General features: G+C 40.8%; 1 protein-coding gene across 2 annotated transcripts in view; it reads left to right on the top strand.

The window, feature by feature from the left end:
• Nucleotides 1-22404, top strand: part of PDS5B (PDS5 cohesin associated factor B) — a 220802-nt gene that overhangs the window by 51519 nt on the left and 146879 nt on the right. For both annotated transcript variants that reach the window (XM_045016151.1, XM_045016156.1), the window contains exons 6-7: nucleotides 14582-14662; nucleotides 19402-19542. In XM_045016151.1, coding sequence (XP_044872086.1) covers nucleotides 14582-14662; nucleotides 19402-19542 — 222 coding nt within the window. The remainder of the gene's footprint in view (nucleotides 1-14581; nucleotides 14663-19401; nucleotides 19543-22404) is intronic.

Genomic DNA, 22404 nt, shown 5'->3' with positions numbered 1-22404 from the left:
GAGCATGCTTTCAGAAGTCTTAAAAGAGCAACACTCTGATGCAGAAACAACAGAACGCAAACTGCACTGTTACAGACTAGGGACCGAATGGCTAAGAAGCAGTTTTGCAGAAAAGGACCTAGGGGTTACAGTGGACGAGAAGCTGGATATGAGTCAATACTGTGTCCTTGTTGCCAAGAAGGCTAATTGCGTTTTGGGCTGTATAAGTAGGGGCTTTGCCAGCAGATTGAGGGATGTGGTCATTCCCCTCTATTCAACATTGGTGAGGCCTCATCTGGAGTACTGTGTCCAGCCCCACACTACAAGAAGGATGTGGAAAAATTGGAAAGAGTCCAGCGGAGGGCAACAAAAATGATTAGGGCGCTGGAGCACGACTTATGAGAAAAGGCTGAGGGAACTGGGATTGTTTAGTCTGCAGAAGAGAAGGATGAGGGGGGATTTGATAGCTGCTTTCAACTACCTTAAAGGGGGTTCCAAAGACGATGGATCTAGACTGTTCTCAGTGGTAGCAGATGACAGAACAAAGAGTAATGGTCTCAAGTTGCAGTGGGGGAGGTTTAGGTTGGATATTAGGAAAAACTTTTTCACTCAAAGTGGTGAAGCACTGGAATGGGTTACCTAGGGAGGTGGTGGAATCTCCTTCCTTAGAGGTTTTTAAGGTCAGGCTTGACAAAGCCCTGGCTGGGATGATTTAGTTGGGAATTGGTCCTGCTTTGAGCAGGGGGTTGGACTAGATGACCTCCTGAGGTCCCTTCCAACCCTGATATTCTATATTCTATATATTCTATATTCAAACCACCAAACAAGAAAATCAACCTTCTGCTGGTGGCATCTGACTCAGCTGATGAAAATGGACGTGTCGGTCTGCACTGCTTTGGATAGTTATCGAACAGAATCTGTCATCAGCATGGATGCATGGCCTCTGGAATGGTGGTTGAAGCATGAAGGGATATATGAATCTTTAGTGCATCTGGCATGTTAATATCTTGATGCCAGCTACAACCGTGCATGTTTACAACATGCAAACATCTGTTCTCACTTTCAGGTGATGTGAACAAGAAGCGGTCAGCATTATCTCCTGCAAATATAAACAAACTTGTTTGTCTGAGTGATTGGCTGAACAAGAAATAGGACTGAGTGGACTTGTAGGCTCTAAGGTTTTGCATTGTTTGTTTCTGAGTGTAGTTATGTAACAACAAAAAAAATCTACATTTTTAAGTTGCACTTTCATGATAAAGAGATTGCATTACAGGACTTGTATTAGATGAATTGAAAAATACTGTTTCTTCTGCTTATCATTTTTACAGTGCAAATATTTGTTAAAAAATAAAATAAAGTTAGCACTGTACACTTCGTATTCTGTGTTGTAATTGAAATCAATAGATGTGAAAATGTAAAAAAACATCCAAAAGTATTTAATACATTTCAATTGGTTTTCTGTTGAACAGTGTGATTAAAACTGCGATTAATTGCAATTAATTTTTTGAGTTAATCACGTGAGTTAACTGCAATTAATCAACAACCCTAGAAATAAGGCATATATTTTTTTAAAAGTGAGATTAATTAACCATTGAGACAGTTTACAAAGGGTGGTCATGGATTCTCGATTACTGGCAAATTTAAAATCAAGACTGGTTGTCTTTCAAAAAGATGTGCTTTAGTTCACGAATTAATTCAGAGAAATTCTGTGGCCTGAGTTATGCAGGAGGCCAGACTAGATGATCACAATGGTCCATTCTAGCCTTATAAAAAATGAATGTTTGATGCCAGTAGAGCAGCTGCCCGCATGTAGTTCAGGCATAGGGATGGAAACTGATAATGTCGTCCAAGTACTTTCTGCAATTTTCACACTGAATGTTTTCCTCACTGCAGGTTAGCTGTGTGCTCCATCCCCTTGCGCTCCCTTCGTTTCCATAATCTAGCTAATCTCCTCCTAACATCCCATTGAAAGGATTTAAAGAAATAAATACATAAGAGCTAACATGACACTTGACACATCATGCTGGTTCACTCTGCTTGTATGTTATACATTCCCCACCCCTTTGTCTTGTCTGTTTTGATTGTGAACTCATCTGGACAGGGGTTTTGACTTATTCCATGTTTATATAGTACCTAGCACAATGTGTCGCTGTGGCCTAGTTCTTGGTTGACCCATAGACCCTGTAAATGACTGGGCCACCCCATGTGCCTCCTTGTGGCCAGATGTGGCATTGAGGTTATGCCTTGTTTTTCCCAACTGGTTGCCAACAAATGTGCCTGAAGATGCATAAAAGAATTTAAAAAAAAACCCAGAGAATTTGAAATAAGTATTAAATAAGGCTTTCGTTTTAACAGCATCCTTTGTTCCCTTTCCCTTTATCTGGAAAAAGCTATTAGAAGGGAGAAAAAACTCTTTTGACAACACCCCCCTTTTTGACAGTTGTATCATTTTGGGGAAAAGAAGTTAATTGAGGCAGGTTAATTGAGCTGTTTCTATTTAAGTCTGATCCTGTTTCCTCAGAAGACAAAACAAGACAAACACAGCCATAAGGGGAGAGAAAAGAAGAACCAAGTTAGAAAATTCAGCTTCTGTCTTTGTTGTGGACTTCGACTTGCAGCCTCACTGCTGGAAAAACCCAGGCTTAGCACATGTTCTTATCACTCTGAGACCTAGCAAACTTGTACAAGTAATGGGCTGTTTAGGACATTGCTTTTGGTTAACACCCTAGTCACTGATTCACAGCACTGTTGCAAAATAGGCAGTCATGGCTAGTTAAGCCAGACTCTTGTTAAACAGAAGGCAAAAGAGGAGAGAGGGGGGAGGGAAAGAAAAGAAATAAGTTGAGGAAGGAAAAGGACACTGAGTGGGAGAGGGAAATGAAGTCTCACATACCAATTGGTAAAAAGAACAGGAGTACTTGTGGCACCTTAAAGACTAAGATTTATTTGAGCATAAGCTTTTGTGGGCTACTTCCCACTTCATCGGATGCATGCAGTGGAAAATACAGTAGGAAGATAGATATATCCACAGAGAACATGAAACAATGGGTGTTACCATACACACTCTAAGGAGAGTGATCAGTTAAGGTGAGCTATTACCAGCAGGAGAGGAAAAAAGCTTTTTGTAGTGGTAATCAAAAAGATTGAAGTGTTCTCCGACTGGTTTTTGAATGTTATAATTCTTGACGTCTGATTTGTGTCCATTTATTCTTTTACGTAGTGACTGTCCGGTTTGGCCAATGTACGTGTTCCTCACACCTTCTTGTCAACTGCTGCAAATGGACCATTTTGATTACCACTACGACAAGTTTTTTTTCTCTCCCGCTGGTAATAGCTCACCTTAACTGATCACTCTCGTTAGAGTGTGTATGGTAACACCCATTGTTTCATGTTTGTTAGTCTCTAAGGTGCCACAAGTACTCCTGTTCTTTTTGCGGATACAGACTAACACGGCTGCTATTCTGAAACATATCGATTAGTGTTCAGGATTTAGCTCATGGAGGGATTCCTCTCTCTGGTCCACTCTGGTAAGGACATCTCTTGGGATTAGAACTAGAGTCCCTTCCACGCAATGGTGTGCATCTCATCCTGTTGCACACAGCAGTTCGACCAGGGATAGCTGCTGGTGACCTGGTGCTTGCCCCAGTGGGTGGGCCTGGGCGTGGTACAGCCACGCTGGAGAAGCTGCCAGCGTAGGGCACTGGCTCCCACGAGCGGTGGCTCAACATCCTGCTGCTTTCGCCACTGTAGTTCCTTGCAGCTGCGCAGATATCCACATCCACAGATAAAAGTTTTGTATCCACGCAGGCCTCTAACCATGATGCTGAAGCTTGTTGCAGTAGTTGTTGGCAAACTGCTGCTTTTTCTGTTAAGAACCCAAAAAGAGAGTTGAGTGGAATAGTCCTCTAATTGTTCACTGAGGGTATGTCTGCACTGCAGTTAAACACCCGTGACTGACCCATATCAACTGACTAAGGCTCACGGAGCTTGGGCTATGGGGGAGTTTACTTGCAGTGCAGATGTTTGGGTTTTGGCTGGAGCCCAGGCTCTAGGATCCTCCCTTCTTGTGGTGTCCCACAGCTTGGGCTCCAGCCCAAGCCCGAATGTCTAAACTGCAGTTAAACACACCTGTGGCCTGAGCCCAGTGAGCCTGAGTCAGCTGAGTCAGTGTTTAATTTCAGTGTAAACATATCTCAATAGGCCTAATTTCCATCACACCAATTTTGGTTCATTGATTTGTGGTCCTCTGCTTCTCTTGTTTACCAGTCATAATTTTAACACTGTCCATGAGTGGTATCAGTAAAACCCTTTCTATTTAAATTAATTGTCAGTCTCCTCCTTACAGCTGTTTTTAAACAATTTTATATAACAGGTCATTGTGACAGTTTATGAACTAACTTTCACTTTTTACAGTTTTTAGAATTAGGGTAAATTTGTAGAGTCCGATATCTCAACAGACCCTTACCACAAGGCCCATGTTCAGAACTCCAAAACTTAAGAATACAAAACAAAAGTCTTTGTCTGGTCAGGCCAGCCTTCAGGTAGCTGGTCAGAGATGACCGCCCCATGCTAGCTGTGGATCTTCCAGTCTCCCTCCCTATACCCATCCAGCTACCTCTTACTGTTTAAATAAGGCAATCTTAAAGGGAGCAGGGAGTCTAATTATATCCAGTGTGTGAGCTCCTGGTTAACCGTTAAAGGGTAGTACACTCCTTCATAGGCATTATCATAATAAATATAATAAATAAAAGTTTTGGGGTAAGTAACATTTTTAAACTGCTAGTACTGAAAACTCAGCTTGGAATTTAAAATTGAATCTGTTCTATCTTGCTCTGACAGAATCAGTTAGAATGATTGTACAATTGGAATTTAGAGGATGGTTCTGTTGTATGGGAGCCAGAACATAAACCAGGTCTGCCCCATTTCTGGCCACTGCAGTGCAAAAGCATAATAAAAAAAAACCCTTTTCTCAATCTCATCTGAGTTTTCCTTTCCTACCTGTAGGTAATATTTGTCTTTAGCCAGACTGAGCAGGGGCAGAACCTAAACAATCCTATCTTCATTTCCTCAAGCACTTGCCAGATTATTCTGTCTCCATCAGCAATAACTGTGATTACTGGGATCCCATATTGTAGAGCGTAAGCACATTTACTTCCAAAAAGACAGCAACGTTGGCAATTTATTTAAATTCCTAAATTGGCTCTTTATCAGTTTACTCATAATTAGCTCTTCCCTTGGAGGCACCTTAGCAAGATTTTTTTAAAAAAAAAAATCAGGCAGGCTCTTAAAATGTCTGCAATAAGACAGGATTATGGAATATTTTAACTTAGTGCTTTGTAATGCTAAGAATCATAGAATATTAGGTTTGGAAGGGACCTCAAGAGATCATCTAGTCCAACCCCCTGCTTAAAGCAGGACCAATCATCCCCAAATCCCTAAATGGCCCCCTCAAGGATTGAACTCTTAACCCTGGGTTTAGCAGGCCAGTGCGCAAACCACTGAGCTATCACTGTTGGGCAGTGACCCTATCCTTGATTATCAGAGTAAAATTGCAGCTCCTTCCAAAAGTTAGAAACTAAAAGGCCAAAATGAAAACCAGACTATTTAATTTGGAAGAATATTTGATCCAGGTAGGCAGTAAGAGAGTTAATTTTAGTTATTTACATCTCTCTCTAAACACCCAAAATTAAAGAAATCCAATTTTATTAAAAAAAGAGAGATCAATGCTTGCCCTCTATTTGTTGTTTGCAAAAAGAGAAGGTTCTGAATTTGCTCCTGATCATTGGAGGACAAAGTATTTAGCAGGTTATTTCTCCCTAAGTGTTTTGAACTGTTTTAAAATGCCAAGTAGTTCATCCTAAGAAGGAGCAAATAAAGGGGGAAATGAAAATTGAGACAGCAAAAATATTTCTTAAAATAATAATAATAATAAAAAGCTTTGGTATTTATGTTCAGTATTTCAAGCGGTCAGAGGAAGTAAGGGGGAATGCCCACATAAGGAGAGAAGACTCCAGATTTTTGGCTGGCTCCATGTAGAATGTTTTTATTCAAAGGTCAGTACTGATTTGTCTTGCCAATGAAGAATAGGTTGGTTGCTATCCTAGAGAGCTTTTTCTCTCCAGTAGAGCTACAGATAGGCTATTTAAAAATTAAGACAAAATTGAGGTGTCTTCTGCACCTCTGTAGCTTCTCCAGCATCAACGTGAGTTAGAAGAGCTGTTTTAGAATGGGCCTCACCTATAACTTTCTAGAGAGAGAACTTGGACCCATCTCACAGAAGACCTACATTGCACCTTTAGATTTCTCAGCAGGAGAGGGAATATGTTAGGATGGTCCAAAAATAATTACCGGTAGTCAGTTGGCCAGTCAAATAATGTCACAACTGGTCAAATATTTTAAACCACTAATTTATCAGAACAGTAACAAGAGTGACAAAAAAAAGTAAAGAATTTATGGTCTCCAGTAGGGTTAGGCTTAGCCTTAGATACTTATGTCTAATTAAAAAAAAAAACAAGTTATTGAGCTGAGTTATTTTAATTCAGAAAAATGGACTCAGCAGCAGAAGGGGAAATGGAGCATGAAGGGAAGGACTTCTGCAGACATTTGATGTCACCCCTCTCATTAGCATAGAACATTTCATATCTGCAAGGTTTCATTGGGAATAGGTGGGAGTTATGAAGGGAATTTTTGTTGAGGGGAGAAGTGGAAGCTTATTTATATGCATTTAATGTGGGTTGTTTTTGAGAATGGGAAGTGTTGAGGGGTGAACAGCTGTGATACTTTTGTTTAAGGGAGAGGGTTAATAGCTGTGAATCTGTTCCCTTTGTGTTGTGGGAGAAGGTTTAATGACTGAACTCTCATCTCCTTTCTCTAGTTCCCTTCTGTGTTAATTTCTGTATGTTTGTTTTGCCAGTTTTGTAAGCTCTGAGGGGCAGGGATCATGTCTTTTAACTTGTTTAATGTGCTTTGTGAACCATGATGTAAATTGATGGCTCGGTATACAAATAAAGATGTATGTACATACAGTGTTTGTTCTAGAAGATTCTAGCCAATTGAGATACTCAACTTTCAGCTAGTTCACCTTTTTCCCAACAGGTGACATTAGTGTGTAGTAAAGTCTGTGATAAAGACATTTAAGTAGCCTTGTTAACAGTGGCATCATGATGCAATCAAAAAGGAAGGCTAGTGCTTACATCAGGGGTATTTGACCACAGTAAAATAATAGGTGGTCAGTTGACAGTATTTGACCAGTCAGTTTCACAATATCTTCACTTCAGTTTGTCCTGCTCCTGTCAGTCCCTGTTTGAATACACTTTGAGGGGAAATAAGACATAATTATGTGGTTCCTGTAGCAACCTTCCCATCTGATAACTTAAAAAGCTTTCAAGGGCTTTTGGGATCATTGAGACCATGGATCATGTGCTCTAATTAATTCAGGGGAAGCTCATGGGCTGTTAGGGTAGCCATCAAAAAATCTGTGGTTCATGTCCCTTTCTTTTCCAGCCTTGCTTCCTCCCCCCCGCCCCCCCCCAAAAAGACTAAGCGGAGATACCAGGTATTTCCATAAGGGTTTGGAGTGTACAAACCCCACAGTGGGCAACAAGGGGTTAAGGGATTATTTTGGGCCCAGCCAGCCCCACCACACCTGCTGCACATGCTCCATCTGATGGAGGAATTAAGACAGTTAAACAGCTCATTTGGGTGGCAGAGCTGAAAGGGAGCAGACTGGCATCCCACAGCTCCAGCAGCATAGAGCCCAGGAGAAAGTGGTGAACTAAGCTGACCTGGGTGGTGGGATGAAGAGAGGAAGTGGCCCAGGGAGGGCAGCCTTTGTGGCCCTGGTTGCCAGACTACCGGTAGCTCAGAGGGCCCTGGGTCAGAGCTCAGTGGAGTGGGAGGGCTCAGGCTCCCCTCCCCACAACCCCCCTGCCGATCACAAGTTGCAGCTTTGACCACTAGGCCATGCTTCCATACCAAACCCTGAGTGAGAACCATTACAGGTACACATAGATAGCAAGTCTGTAATAAGTTTGGTCTCATTTTTAGTCTAGGGGCACATTTTAAAGCAAACCTTTTTGGTAGATGGTATCTCAGTCTAAGGGTATGGCTACACTGGCGAGTTGCAGCGCTGGAAAGCCTCCACCAGCGCTGCAATTAGTAAGTGGCCACACCTGCAGGGCACTTCCAGCGCTGCAACTCCCTGGCTGCAGCGCTGGCCGTACACCTCACTCAGCATGGGGAATAAGGATTCCAGCGCTGGTGCTGCAGCGCTGGTCATCAAGTGTGGCCACACACCAGCGCTGTGATTGGCCTCCAGGGTATAAGGATGTATCCCAGAATGCTTTTATAAATTACTCTCTTTGTTTTGTTATGCAGCCTCTCTTTGTTTTGTTATGAACGAGCTCCAATCGGAGCTCCGTTGCTTATCTAAAAAACAGAGCTCCTGTTTGCTGTGATCATCTGTACCTGGCTGTAAACAATCAAATGAGAGGCAGGCAGGGAGGGAGTGAAACAGCGGGGAGTCGTGTTGGCTGCAGGCTGTTTGCAATTAAGAGTTAAGACTAAGGGGTCGGAAACATGTTCTGATTTTTCAATGCAGGAAGCTAAACACACAGTGTTGGCTCCAAAAATCCCCTCTCTTTCCCCCCGCTCCCTGTCACACTAGACCCCTCTCCACCCCCCTCTTTTGAAAAGCACGTTGCGGCCACTTGAACGCTGGGATAGCTGCCCATAATGCATCACTCCCAACAGCGCTGCAAATACTGCAAATGTGGCCACACACCAGCGCTGGTAGCTGTGAGTGTGGCCACACACCAGCGCTGGTAGCTGTGAGTGTGGCCACACACCAGCGCTGCAAACTACCAGCGCTGCAAACAGTAAGTGTAGCCATACCCTAAAGAATAAGGGAGCTAATTGCCGTTTTGACTGTCTCTGCAATTTAGTTCTTCATGTGGTTGTCTGTCTTCCAGTCATATTATATGCTCCCTAGCACTGAAGATCGGAACTTTCTTCTTGCTAGCAGTCTCCTGATGGTCTGCACATGCTCTCAGGCCATCTCCCTCTCCCCCGAGGGCATAAAGGGGCATAGTGAACCAATTGCCACTCAGTTCTTCCTTCAACCATAGCCTTAGGCTAGAGTCAGAATATTTTAGTGATCCTTTATTTCTGTTTTAAACTCTGGTTGTTTAGTCTGTTGTAAATAGTTTACGTTACTCAGTTAGCTTCAGATTTAATCCTTTGTTAGTATTTTAGCATTAATTGGTATTTTAAGATTATGTACCCGTACAGGGTGAGAGGCAGCTATTTGGCTGAGTTCTGTAATTTTGTCAGTTGGTACAAACACCCATCCAGGAGCAAAGCTGTTTTTACAGGAAAACAACACAAACCTCTTAAATGGGGTAGATCTAATTTCTTTCATCTTGGGAGAAATCAAAGTGGGGAAAATCAAGGAGAATCATAGGAGGACCCACAAGTGGCACAAAATTGTGTGTGTGTGTGTGCGTCCGTCCGTCCGAGACATCATTGAGAGGGGAAACCATATGGTCTTTTCTGAACAAGTAGTGGAGAAGAGGTGAAAACAAATTTATTTATACATAATCTTTTAAAACACCCAGCAATGTGCTAAGTGCCTCACTAAATTGTAAACCTCTTCCCTGCCCCCCATAGAACACAGTTCATATTTAAACATGACATGACAAGTGATGGTCATAAAGCTGGCAAATAGCTGCTCAGTAAGATAAACATCTTGATTAAAAATAAAGTCTACTTTTTTTTTTTTAAGTGCTCAGTTTTCAGAAATGTCAGTTCTCAGGGATTTTGAAAGTAAGCTGATTCCTGAAAATTTAAAGCTCACTAATATGTTTAAAAAAGCAGATCAGGCAGAGTCAGCAATGTTCTTGGTATCTAGTGGCTTTTCTGCATTTTTAGTATGCCTCCTAATCTTCGCACTAGCTTTTGAATTATTAAATCTCTTGGTGGCTTTTGCAACATATAGATTATGAATAAATTTCTCATGGATACAATTTCACTAAAATTGTAGGGGAAATTAAGAGATGTGACATGAACAATGCCTTCAAATGCTAGTCCTTAGTGTACTATAAGGTATTGGTTCTTTTTAGTGAAATAGTGTGTGAATAAGAGAGTGCAATTTTATCTTCTACTAATATTAAATTATAAAATTCCAGAGAGAACTGTCTCCATTCTACAGCATTCCCACTAGGCTTGTATCAATCAATGCAAGAAAAAAGTGCTTTTATGTGGTAAAGACATGCTTCAGTTTTTCTCTTTCAGCACTTGCAGAAAAAGAACATGGCAAGATTTCTAAGATTTTATGCTCAAGGAGTTCAGTCACAAATTTAAGGATGTCCTTTGGAATGGTAGCCAAAGCATGAAGGGGCATACAAATGTTTAGCGCATCTGGCATGTAAATACCATTGTAATGTATGGCCAAAGGTTGCCGATCTCTGCTGTAGTGCATAAAAGATCATGCTATAGAGTTCTGTTGCATTTCATTATAGATGGGGAAGAAATTGATATAATTACCCACTTTAGAGTGTTTAGATTATTCTGTAAAATAACTTTCATGATATTAGAACCATGCATCAAATTATGGAAATTAAGAACGTAAGGCCTTATTAGTGTTAGTCTGTCCTGTTGCTAGAGCATGCTTGCTCCCAACAGTACACTTGCGCTACTCTTTGTGAAATCTAGTTTTAAATGCTTCAAGTAGTAGGATTTCCATCACCTTTTGGGACATTATTTCCACAGCCTGATCTCACTATCATTCCTTTCTTAACTTCCTTCTGTCACTTACAGCTGTTCCTTCTTGTACCACCCTAAATAATTTCTCCTCTTATTTGTTTTATACCTTTCAAATGTTCATAGTCAGTTAGCACAGCCCTATTAAACACTTGCTTTGTCAAACTATACATATTTAGCTGTTTTTATTTCATTTCATGAGTCATTCCTAAAAGTACTCTAATTTTTGTTGCTTTTTTCCTGAACTCCCTCTGATTTGTGTTGATCGTTTTGGGTAAAGGTGTCCAGAACTTGAACGCAGTGTTCCGTGTTTGTTTTCACTGGACAGAAGATGTAACTTGCTCCATGATGTCAAGTTTCTATGTATGCTGCCTGCAGTCTTGTATTACTACTGTTATTACTTGCAATTGCTTCCACATCATGTTGCAGACTATAATGTAATTTGCTGTCCATTATTACTGCTATGTCTCTTTGGGGGTTAACGGCTTTCTTTATATCTCGCGTCCATTAAATATAAAAAAATGCAAGTTATTATGTCTTTCAAAAAATACTCGTCAAGTTTTTTTAATAAATTTATTTTTGGAAAGTGGAAAATTGTATGACCTGCAATTCTTGAATACAGTTTAGTTTCCTCCCCATTACTGCTAAATGAACATCTCTTGAGTGACTTGTCTTTTCATTGTGACATTAGTGAGAGAACTCTTTGACAACAGTAGGTGGTTTTTAAAAAAAAATCAAGATTTTTTTTAATTACCCAAGTCCTCCTTTAAAAACAAGAGAATTGAGTTACTATACTCTTTTTAATGGTTTTAGAATCTTCAAAAGCATATTAAATCATCATATCTTGACTTCATCTGCTCATTCTGGGTTTTGTTTGCTAACTATGACTTTGTGTCTCCAGTGATTGATTTTGTTGATTGTATGCAGTATATTTCCCCTTGCTGACTGGTTTCAGGTGCTAAATGTGGCTCAGTTTTATGCCCCTATCTCTCAAGGAAAGAAAGTGAAGATAGTTGTAGATCAGTTATTGTTTCAAGTCTTTTCCATGATCAGGTTCTATGAAAACACCGAGTAGCTGTTCAGGATGAGAATTTTTATTTTCTTCTAGTGGCCAGTGTTCCCTCTAATTTTTCCCACGCATGTGCAGAATTAATTTTGTTATGTGCACCAATATGGAGGTGATGTGAGATACATCACCTCCATATTGGTGCACATCTCACATCACCTCCATATTGGTGCACATAAGAAAATTAATGTGGTGGGGGTGGAGCCGAGGGGTTCGGAGTGTAGGAGGGGGCTCAGGGCAGGGGCAGAAGGTTGGGGTGCGGGAGGGGGCTCTGAGGTGGGGCTGGAGATGAGGGTCTTGGGGTGCAGTTTGCCCCATGGCTACAGAGGGGGAGAGAGGATTCCTCCCAGCTCTCTCTCCCTGCAGCAGCACCTGGGCTGGGATGGAGAGAGGTGCCTCTCTCCGCTGTGGCAGCTCTGCGGCTGGAGCCGCAGGATAGGTGCTTCTCCCTTGGCCTAGGCAGGTCCTGGGCTGGGTTGGGGGCAGGGGAGGGGCTCCTCTCCCCCAGCCACAGCAGGTCTGTTTGCGGTCCGGACCACTGGCGTTGTTCCTTGGCTTTGGGCTCTCCATGGAGCCCAAAGCAGTGGACTGTCCATCACTGGCGGCGCAGCAGCAGCTGTGGGCTCCTTTCTGCGGCTGCTGTGTCCCCGTTCTCCTCCCTCCTCTCCCCACAGACACCCTGGGTCACTGGTAGGCAGCAGTGAAGGGCGGAGAGAGGAGCCCTCAGGAGCGAGTGGAGAGTGGGGGGAGGGAGATTGAGTGACGCCTGCGGTCCTAGAGGAGCACCAGGGAGGGGCCAGAGAGAACGGAGCCAGTGCAGTGGCTGCTGGGACGTAGCGCAAGTGAAGGTGGAACACCAGGCTGGCAGGGCCCCTGCTGATTGTGAGCCTGGCACCATTATAAACCTGGTACTGGCTGGGCTGGGTTGGGGCTGGGGGAGGGGCACCTCTCACTGCTGCGGTAGGTCCAGGGCTGGGGTAGAGGCGCTTAATAGACTGCTGCTTGGCCACACAGCTTAGAGGGAATTTAGGCAGTGACTCAAAAAATAAAAAAAATTTCATAGTCTTCAGATTTTCTTTTATGTTGACTGTTTTAATATTTTTACTTACCAATGGTGTGTTTTTCTTGTACCATTACAACTAAAAATGTCTTTCTTTTCTCCCATCCCTGAGATTGGAACCTTCTGGTCAAATATACTAATTTTTAGGGTTGGAAAGTTTAAGGGTAGAGTGGTATTACAAATTTAAGGATATATTTCTCCCTGTGTGCATTAAAATAGCCACCTAGAAATTAAGCAAACCATTTTCAGGTAAGTTCCTGTTGTTTCTGATGATGCATGCTGTTTAGGAATAATTTAGAAAACAACATTTAGAGTAAAATGAAAAATATCCTTTCATATGTTGCAATGTTACTATATTGCACAAACTACCTAGGGAAATCATGGAATCTCCTTCAGTAGAGGTTTTCATAAAGAGGCTGGATAGCTATGTCTTGGATGGTTGAGAAACAACAAATCCTGTATCTTGGCAGGGGCTTAGACTAGATGACCTTTGTGGTCCATTCTTACCCAATGGTTCTATGATTTCTATACAGATGATACTTTGCAACTATTTTTTTCTTTTAAATGGAGTATAAAAACAACTGCATAATATCTTATATTCTTTCAGGTTAAAAATTATTCAGTTTTTTTTCTTATTGCAAATAACACTAGATTATCAGAACTGAGCATTTGATTTTTTTACAGTTGAAGTTTTCAGTTTCATATTTGTTTGCTTAACCTTAAAGGGTAATTTAAAAAAAAATTCATTGCGTTAAAACAGTACTGCAATTTTGGTGTTGCAAATGCTGCAGGAGAATGTTTTAATTGGTTTGCTGCTCCTGAAATTATTGTAAAATTAGTTTTGCAACAGGGATTGAAAAATTTACATACTAGTTAGAGATTGATACAAGAAATAAGTGGTGGGAAAGGCAGGGGAAGCCCACCATTGATGTTTTTATGGGCAATGCCATAGTGAGAAACAAAACCCAACTTTTGGATCACAGAAGAGGAAAGTGTGCCAAGATCCCTACCAAAGTGCTTCTTGGAATGTTTGTATTCACCAACCTCTTCTGGTTGTAGAGGGGAAGAAAAAACAAAACAAAACCTATTTTCTCTCTAGTCATCTAGACTGTGCATCTGTAGGAGAGTGAGGCTGTGATCTCTTTGCTATATACCCCTCCCACATAGATGCCTGGTGGCTGCAAGGGTAGAAGGTATCTGCTGTTCTGCCTCTCACCAGCTTCCATTTTTGGGTCTCACTCACATGACTAACTACAGTGCCAGTGTATGTTGTGGCACACAGCTTTCCCTAAGCAGCAAAAGAGCTGTGAGGAACAGCAGCAGATGCAGGCACTTTGGCTGCTGGTTTACAGATCAGGAAGACAGGCAGCACTGATTCCATCTACATTGGGTCATATTTGGAAGGTTATCTTCACAATCATAATGGCAATAAACTTAATTTAAAAATATTAAATTTTAGTTTCTGTGAAAATTGATTGTTCATGCTTCTGAATTTCTCTGGGAAAATGCCCCATTCACCACTGCCTATTAGGTGCCTAAAGTTTCCAAGCTGTGTTTTACAAAACCTAAATTTTGGACCAACTTTGATCTGACAGCATCCCTTTAACTACTGAGGGATTCAAGAGGATTTATTATTTATTAGTACATGTTAATGTCAAGTTTCTTAAATTCTATATTTAAGATTGTGTGGATCAAAGTTTGCTATTTATGTTTTTCAGAATTTAAACAAGCAAGCATATGACTTGGCAAAGGCTTTACTAAAGAGGACAGCTCAAGCTATTGAACCGTACATTACTAACGTAAGTCAAGATTTGCAAGTGATTAAACACGTGGGTGAAAATAAAATCTTTAAAAGAGCTGAGTAATTTATTGGTAGTTATTAATTTTGTTGTAGGTTAGGTAGTTTTTACGATTAATAATTTGGAACCGTTATATGGTGGTGAAGATCTGCTGCATTAAAAATACCATATCATATTGCCCTTAAAATCTAATACTCAATTGTTTGGAAATTACCAAAGCCATTACCAAATTTGAGGTACTGTTACAATTTCCTGACCCGGTTGCAAAACCAAAGTGTGCTTTTATCATCATCATCATTTTGTATTAGGATAGCACCTAGAGGTTCCATTCATGTTAGTCACATTCAGTTAGGTTCTGTACTGATACGTAGTGAGAGACAGTCGCTGTCACAAAGAGCTAACAATCTAACTAGACATGACAAAGTGTGGGAGGGATAATAGAGGCCCAGAGAAATGAAGTAACATGCCCAAGGTGGCACCGCAGGTCAGTGGCAGAGCTGGGAATAGAACCGAGGTCTCTGACTTCCAGTCTGGTGTCTTGCCCATTAGTTTACACTGCATTGTTGGAGAGGTGCCCATTAGTTTACACTGCATTGTTGGAGAGGTGGCATCTGACTCAGATGATGAAAATGAACATGCATTGGTCTGCACTGTTATTGAGCAGAACCCGTCATCAGTATGGACGCATGTCCTCTGGAATGGTGGTTGAAGCATGAAGGGACATATAAATCTTTATCGGATCTGGCATGTAAATATCTTGTGACGCCAGCTACAACAGTGCTATGCGAACACCTGTTCTTACTTTCAGGTTACATTGTGAACAAGAAGCAGTCAGCATTATCTCCTGTAAATGTAAACAAACTTGATTGAGTGATTGGCTGAACAAGAAGTATGACTGAGTGGATTTGCAGGATCTAAAATTTTACATTTGTTTTATTTTTGAATGTAGTTTTTTTTTGTACATAATTCTGTATTTGTAAGTTCAACTTTCATGGTAGATATTGCACTACAGGACTTGTATGAGGTGAATTGAAAAATACTATTTCTTTTGCTTATCATTTTTACAGTGCAAATATTTATAATAAAAATAAATATAAAGTGAGCACTGTATACATTGTATTCTGTATTATAACTGAAATCAATATATTTGAAAATGTAGAAAACATCCAAAAATATTTAAATAAATTGTATTAATTTGTTTAACTGCACTATTACTTTGTTTTAATTGCTTGACAGCCCTATTCTGGATATATTATTATTTTCTATCTGTATTACCTAGGCCTAGTGCTTATGTTGTTGAAGCTTTTGGCTTGACAAGGGGTGTTACCTGCGAGTTTTTCATTCTCCTCCATTTCTAAACTGCTTCTTAAATTCTTGGCATGATTCACAGAATTGAGAGCAGTATTCATGCAGTCCTTACCATATCTGTTTGATTTTTCTACATCTCTGTTGCTCTGCCTAAAGTACTTAAGAAAGTAGGCAATGTACTACTGTTTGTTACAGGTATGGAGAAAGTGATCGGACTACGGGAGCATGAATAGATTTCGTACACCACTGTCTTACGCCACAACCTTTCAATTTGCTGTTTGTAACTACCTATCTTGTCACATGGGAAAGAAGGGGGGACAGGGAGTTAAAGAGGAAGGAATAGACAGGAAAGATGGGAGGACAAATCTAAAACTATAGGTGGATTGGAAAGAATAGTTAAGAGTTGAATAGAGAGGGAAGACCTCAGAGAAGAGATGGATGATGAGGGAGAGAAATAAGAGATGAGAAAGAAGAATGATCCAGCATAAGAAAAATGTGAGTTCTGCTATAAGTAACACAGATTTTGTTTATTACATTTAAGGTTGCAGAAGGGCATACCTCAACCACCCTAAACCTTAAGAGCATGGAAATAAACTTAGGGGAAATATTCAGTATTCCTTACCACCTTCATGTAGCCTTCAATGCTCTCAATACCACACTGCATTTACTTCCAGCTGTGACAGATTAAAGCAATAGGCACTCCAACTTTATCAAACGTACACTTATAAGGTTCTGCAACTCTGACCTCATACTCTTGTAACTAGCAACCGTTACATCTTATATAATATTAAATGTGTTTTACAACCTTTAAGATTGGAGAGGTTGCTATTAAGGGTGTGCGTAAAAATTATGCAAAGGACATCTAGCAATTCATATTGATATTAATAAAGCAGATAACTTTTAAAGTTTAACATCCTTGCTTAAGCAAAACTTGGGCTTAAGCTTAACTCAGTTGTTGCTGCTACTCCACCATAATTCATGGTTGCATGATTCATGTTAATTAACATGGATAAGAAGATAGGAAGGAAAGACAAGAATGGACCTTGATTTGATTTTTGTTTTTTGGAAATGTGGCAAACCTAGTCTCGATGCAAGGCAGTTGGTGTACTGTGGCTGCCTATTATACTTAATGTGATTATTTCAGTGTTACCCTGTCCCACTGATTCTCTCTCCACAACCTTCCAATTTGCTGTTTGTAGCCACCTATCTTTGTCACATGCAAAGATTGTAAGCTGTTTGTGCTAGATATAGCATCTAGCACAAAGGATCCGTGAATCCTGACTGTGGCCTCTAGGTGCTACTGCAATAAAAATCCTCCCTCATGGTGAAAAATGTTTGCATTCACAGCTCTCTTGTTCTGAAAATACACCCCACAAGTGGGGAATGATACACTCAGTACATTCTATAGCATTAAAGACCTATTTTCTTTGGTAGGGTAAATAAAGAAACACAATAGAGGACACACAACTATTGAATCAGGAATGTACATCTTCCAGTAGAAGCTGCTTGTTTTTTTTGTTTTTTGTTTTAAAGGGGTGAGGGGGGACAGCGGAACAAAACCCCTCATGAGGCCAGTTCACAGACTTAGTGTTTTTTTTGGGTAGCACACAGTTTTTTGGTTTGTAAATATGGTGCATCCTTTCCTGGTCAGTTAATAGTTTCTCATTTTTCTTTTTATGCTTCTCACCTTATGAAAGAAGCCCCCCTTTTTTCCTATTTGGCTTGATTCATGTTACAATAGCACACTGAACATGTGAACTCCCTCTGCTGGCTTTGTAGTTAATCGTTCAAATGCTTTACCAAGGTCTGTACATTTCCTTGCAAATTGATCATACTGATGCACAAAAGCGTTCTATGATATGTTCTTTTAGAAACATAGGGGTGAAAAAATTAATTTGACAAAGGGAAAAGGGCATATTTGGTTAATATTTTTTTTTTATTTCAAAGAAGTCAAGTTCATTTTTACCCATCTAAAAGGTGCAGCACGTAAGATTTGTGTTCTTCCTCTCACCTCAAATCACACCTGTTTCTCTCAAAGGATCCAAAAAGAAATTCCCTATCAGGTTAATACAGCCTTTCAGTTATTGATAGGGTGCTCTTCTTCCTTTTGACTATTGGGAAGGAGAGGGGTCTTCTCTATCCTGGCTTGCCTGTTGCAAGGCACAATATCAATTGTGTGACACAATACTTGTTGTCAAATTTTCAAAGGTAGCCATCGATTTTTGGGTGCCTCAACTTTTTGGTGCCCATTTAAAAACAATTGTGCCTGATTTTCTGAGTTACTGAGCACCTAAAGCTCCTCTTGACTTCAGATGAGTTGTAGGTGCTTAATACTTATGAAAATCAGACTCAAGATTTCTCAGGTTGGGTACCTAAAAGTGGATACTTTTGAAAATTTAGATCTAATGCCTGGTATTTGCTCTGATCTGATGTACATTCATCAGGTAGAGTGGGTAACAAGCTTTGTGGTTGATGCTGTGCCCTAGTCGAGGCAGAGACAGCAGTGAGCACCAATTAAATGTGCTCCATCAGTGGACTTGGTGGTTTTGGAGTAGCATGAACAGTGTTGCATACTTTGGGCATGGGGTTCTTCGGTAGACTAAAAAAGGAGTTTGAGAAACAGTTCTGTGGTCTAAAATGAGGTAGGCATGATCATTTTCCTTCCTTCCTCCCACACAGTACATATTTCAGTACGTAGTAAATAACAGAATGATTAAAAAGTAAAGCAATGTTTAATTTGTTTACATTTAATATTAATGTAGAATTTTATCAGATCTTCTTTTATAGTTGAAAGTACAGATTTATTGTCATGTCCACCTAAGTCAATATGTTTGCTTTATAACTGCAGTGTACAAAAATGCAGCTTTGCGGATATAAATTCTTATGAACTCACAATAACTTTGTATGTCTAAATTCCCATTTAACAGCTTTATACATTAGAGAGATAAGATGGGTGAGGTAATATCTTTCATTGGACCAATTTCTGTTCATGATGAGACAGGCTTTTGAGCCACACAAAGCATGGTGTCGCTAGTGGTTAAATAACTCTAAATTTAGTCACGCTACAAAAGATCTGATATAATTGAAACTGGTAGAGGAATTATTTGTTTCTGTTAAAGTTGTTTCTAGACTTGCTGTGATAAACTAAACATTGCATAGCACCTTTTTGTAGTGTTGCTTTTCATCTCTAGTTTACGAATATAAACCGAGAGGAAAAAGTATTGCATCTTAAGGGTTATCTTTCCATAAACTCATTTCCCCCCACTTTTATCATTTTAATAGGTAGAAATTTGTATCCTTACTCAGAATTAGTTAAGATATTATAAGCTGATTCCGTGGTAGGCGAAGTTAGGATTTTAGAAGAGACACAGATGTATACTGTTTTACTTGTATTCTGTTACTGATGTAATGTTCTTTGTTTTCCTTTCCAGTTCTTTAATCAGGTGCTTATGCTTGGGAAAACTTCTATCAGTGATCTGTCAGAGCATGTCTTTGACTTAATTCTGGAGTTATACAATATTGACAGTCATCTCTTGCTTTCTGTTTTACCACAGCTTGAATTCAAACTTAAGGTAAATATCATACTATGTTTGTTTTAGACAGTCTTAAAATTGAATTTTTTTGCTCTGAATATGGGCTATGTAATATTTGATAAGCTCACCATGTCTAATTTTGAATTAAATGTTTTTATTACGGTCACATCTAAATAACTCAAAACAACCAGTGCATAAGAGTAAATATATAAGAAGTCTAATCTGTAATTACATTTTTTCTACAACTTTCAGAAGTTATTTCACAGAGTAATTAGAAAAGACTACATTTGTAAGTGTGATTCACATGTTTCATACAAAAATAACTTATTTCCAGTTTTTTGTCATTGGCATTGCAAACTACTATTTATTTGAATGCTTATGCAGTGATTCACAAATTTTAATAGATTGAAAATCACATGCCACTTAATGGCATACTATGCCCTTGTATGTAGTAATTAAAAAATTTGAGTGGAGAAGGGTGGAGTTTCTGGGCATATGTCTGGCCAACATTAAAATACTATATAGCTGTGACTAGTTTGGGAAACATTTGTTATCCTTTGTGGTTGGAAAACAGCAACTTCTTTACTGTAACTTTCTGGAAAATTAAGAATTAATGTCCATTTTACTGCATTTTCATTGGTGTGGTCATCCCTGAGCATTATGCTCCCCCTCTCTGGGTTACTTTTTGCCTCACTGTCAGTCTTCTAAAATTTATATTAGAAGGGGATGTGGGTGCTGAGCTGTTCGTCCCTCTCTTCGTCCCACTCTCCCCCAATCTTGCTTGAGTAAGCAGCCCATCTTTTTTCAGGTTTTATTTTATTTAAAAAATGTGTCAAATGTCTCATGAATGGGGGGGGAAATAGGCCTTATAATTTTAAAAATGAGGCTTATGGTCAGTATTTTTTACCATGGGTCAAGTCTTCTGTATTACTCATTCTACTTTCTCATGCTTGAATTGGGAAAGTCCTGGAAGAAATGTTTAAGCTCTGAATAAAAAGACACTCTCACTGTGGGCTTGGGGTATAATGTTTTTTTTCCTTGCTGCTTCTCATAATCCTGCGTCTGTCCTATCCATTTCTGATCTTGTCTATCACCAGTGCTTTTCTCTATTCTTCTGCATAATAGGGTCCACAGATCCTAAATAATGGGTCTTCAACCAATTCTTAGCTTAGGAAACAGACCAGAACAGAATAGGAGTGTCTCTGTCCCTGACAAGCCCACAATCCATAGCTGTAGGTAGGCTAATCAGGTCTTCCCATTGCAGTGTGTTAAATATGAGAGCCTGGTAATGTCTGATGAGCTTATGGAGAAGCAAAGGTTAAAGCTGCTATTCTTATTCTTCTCTTCTGATGGGAGTGTCTGAAAGGAACAGTCACACCCATCCTCAAAGCAATGTGCTGACAAAACAAGAAAGAAGCCACCCTGGACCAGAAACTCAGACTGATAGGGGGAAGCTAGTGGTAATATACCGTAACTGAGAGGGAGTCCTGCCAAAGATATATCTCAAAGGGCAGGAAAATGATTGGACTTGCCTTCCCAGCCACAGCCGGCGGCTATGTTGACCTTTTGTCATTGCCTATTCCTTCCCTGCCTTCCTGAATCAGGAACTTTCATCTCCCAGGAGCTAGATCACCAAAGACCACACTTTGTGTCCTTCAAAAAAAAATGAAATTGAGAGTGTGAGCGTAAGGAATGTCCTCTGTCCCCAGTAAATATGGAAAGCCCTTTCTTTGTCACCTTTGACGATATGTGTACAATGCAATTAGACAGCTGTGGCAGGCTGTGCCAGCTGACTCTGGCTAAGGGGCTGTGTGAGTGGGGTGGACCAGGCTCCGAGGCCCCGTGCTGAAGGCCTTGTGGCCTTGCCAGAGCGGGCCCCAGAAAAAGGCAGTGGAGAGGATCCTTCAAGCTGCTTAGAGTGGTTGTGTGGGATATTGCCAGTCAGAAAGGGGCTGCAGGGAGCAGCCAATCAGGGCCCACCAGGCTAGTATAAGAAGAGCTGCAGAGGCAGAGTGAGATCAGTTCCTTGCTGGAGTTGGAGTGTAGCTGGTGTGCCTAGCTGGCTGAGGGAGCTACAGGACCTTGGGCAGAGCAGTGCTGGCAGGGACCTGGAGGAGCGAGAAGGAGCTCTGGCTGGCAGCTGGGACTCAACCAAGACAAGGCCCTGAGATAAGGGTGAAGAAAGTACTGGAGCCACAGGGAAGTGGCCGAGGGAATCATAGTAGCAATGCGTCTCAGTTAAAGGGACATGGTGGACAGCTACTATCTTTAGAGCCCCTGGGCTGGGACCCAGAGTAGAGGGTGGGCTTGGGTTCCCCACACCAGGCACTGGGAAAGTGGCTTGAACTGTGCACCCCAAAAGGGAACTGAACTCTTTTAGTGGCCCAGCAGGAGTGCTGGGCCCAAAAGGCTCAAAGGGGGTGAGGACATTGTCTCTAGGGAGGGAGCCCTGGAGGATAGCTCAATGCCAGGGCCAAAGCCATTTTGAAGACTGCTGGACTAATTAAGGGCTGGAGCCCAGGGAGGGTGACAGGGAAATAAAGGCCAACTGAAGGTACTGGGATAGGCCCCTCTTTTGGACTGTTTCCCCTTTTTTACATACGAACAGTGTGTAACTCTGGCTGGAAGGCTGAGCCACCGAAGACCCACCACAAACAAAGTGTAAGCACACACACTTGGACAGGGGGCGCTTGTGAGAGGTGAGTGCGATACCACTGTTTAATTACGCTGTAGTCCAGGGGTCGGCAACCATTCAGAAGTGGTGTGCTGAGTCTTCATTTATTCACTCCAATTTTAAGATTTTGCATGCCAGTAATACATTTTAACGTTTATAGAAGGTCTCTTTCTATAAGTCTCTATAATATATAATTAAACTATTGTATGTAAAGTAAATAAGGTTTT

Source organism: Mauremys mutica, chromosome 1 (genome assembly GCF_020497125.1).
Source record: "Mauremys mutica isolate MM-2020 ecotype Southern chromosome 1, ASM2049712v1, whole genome shotgun sequence".
NCBI classification, from domain to species: Eukaryota; Metazoa; Chordata; order Testudines; family Geoemydidae; genus Mauremys; species Mauremys mutica.
This window is presented reverse-complemented; position numbering and strand designations above follow the sequence as displayed.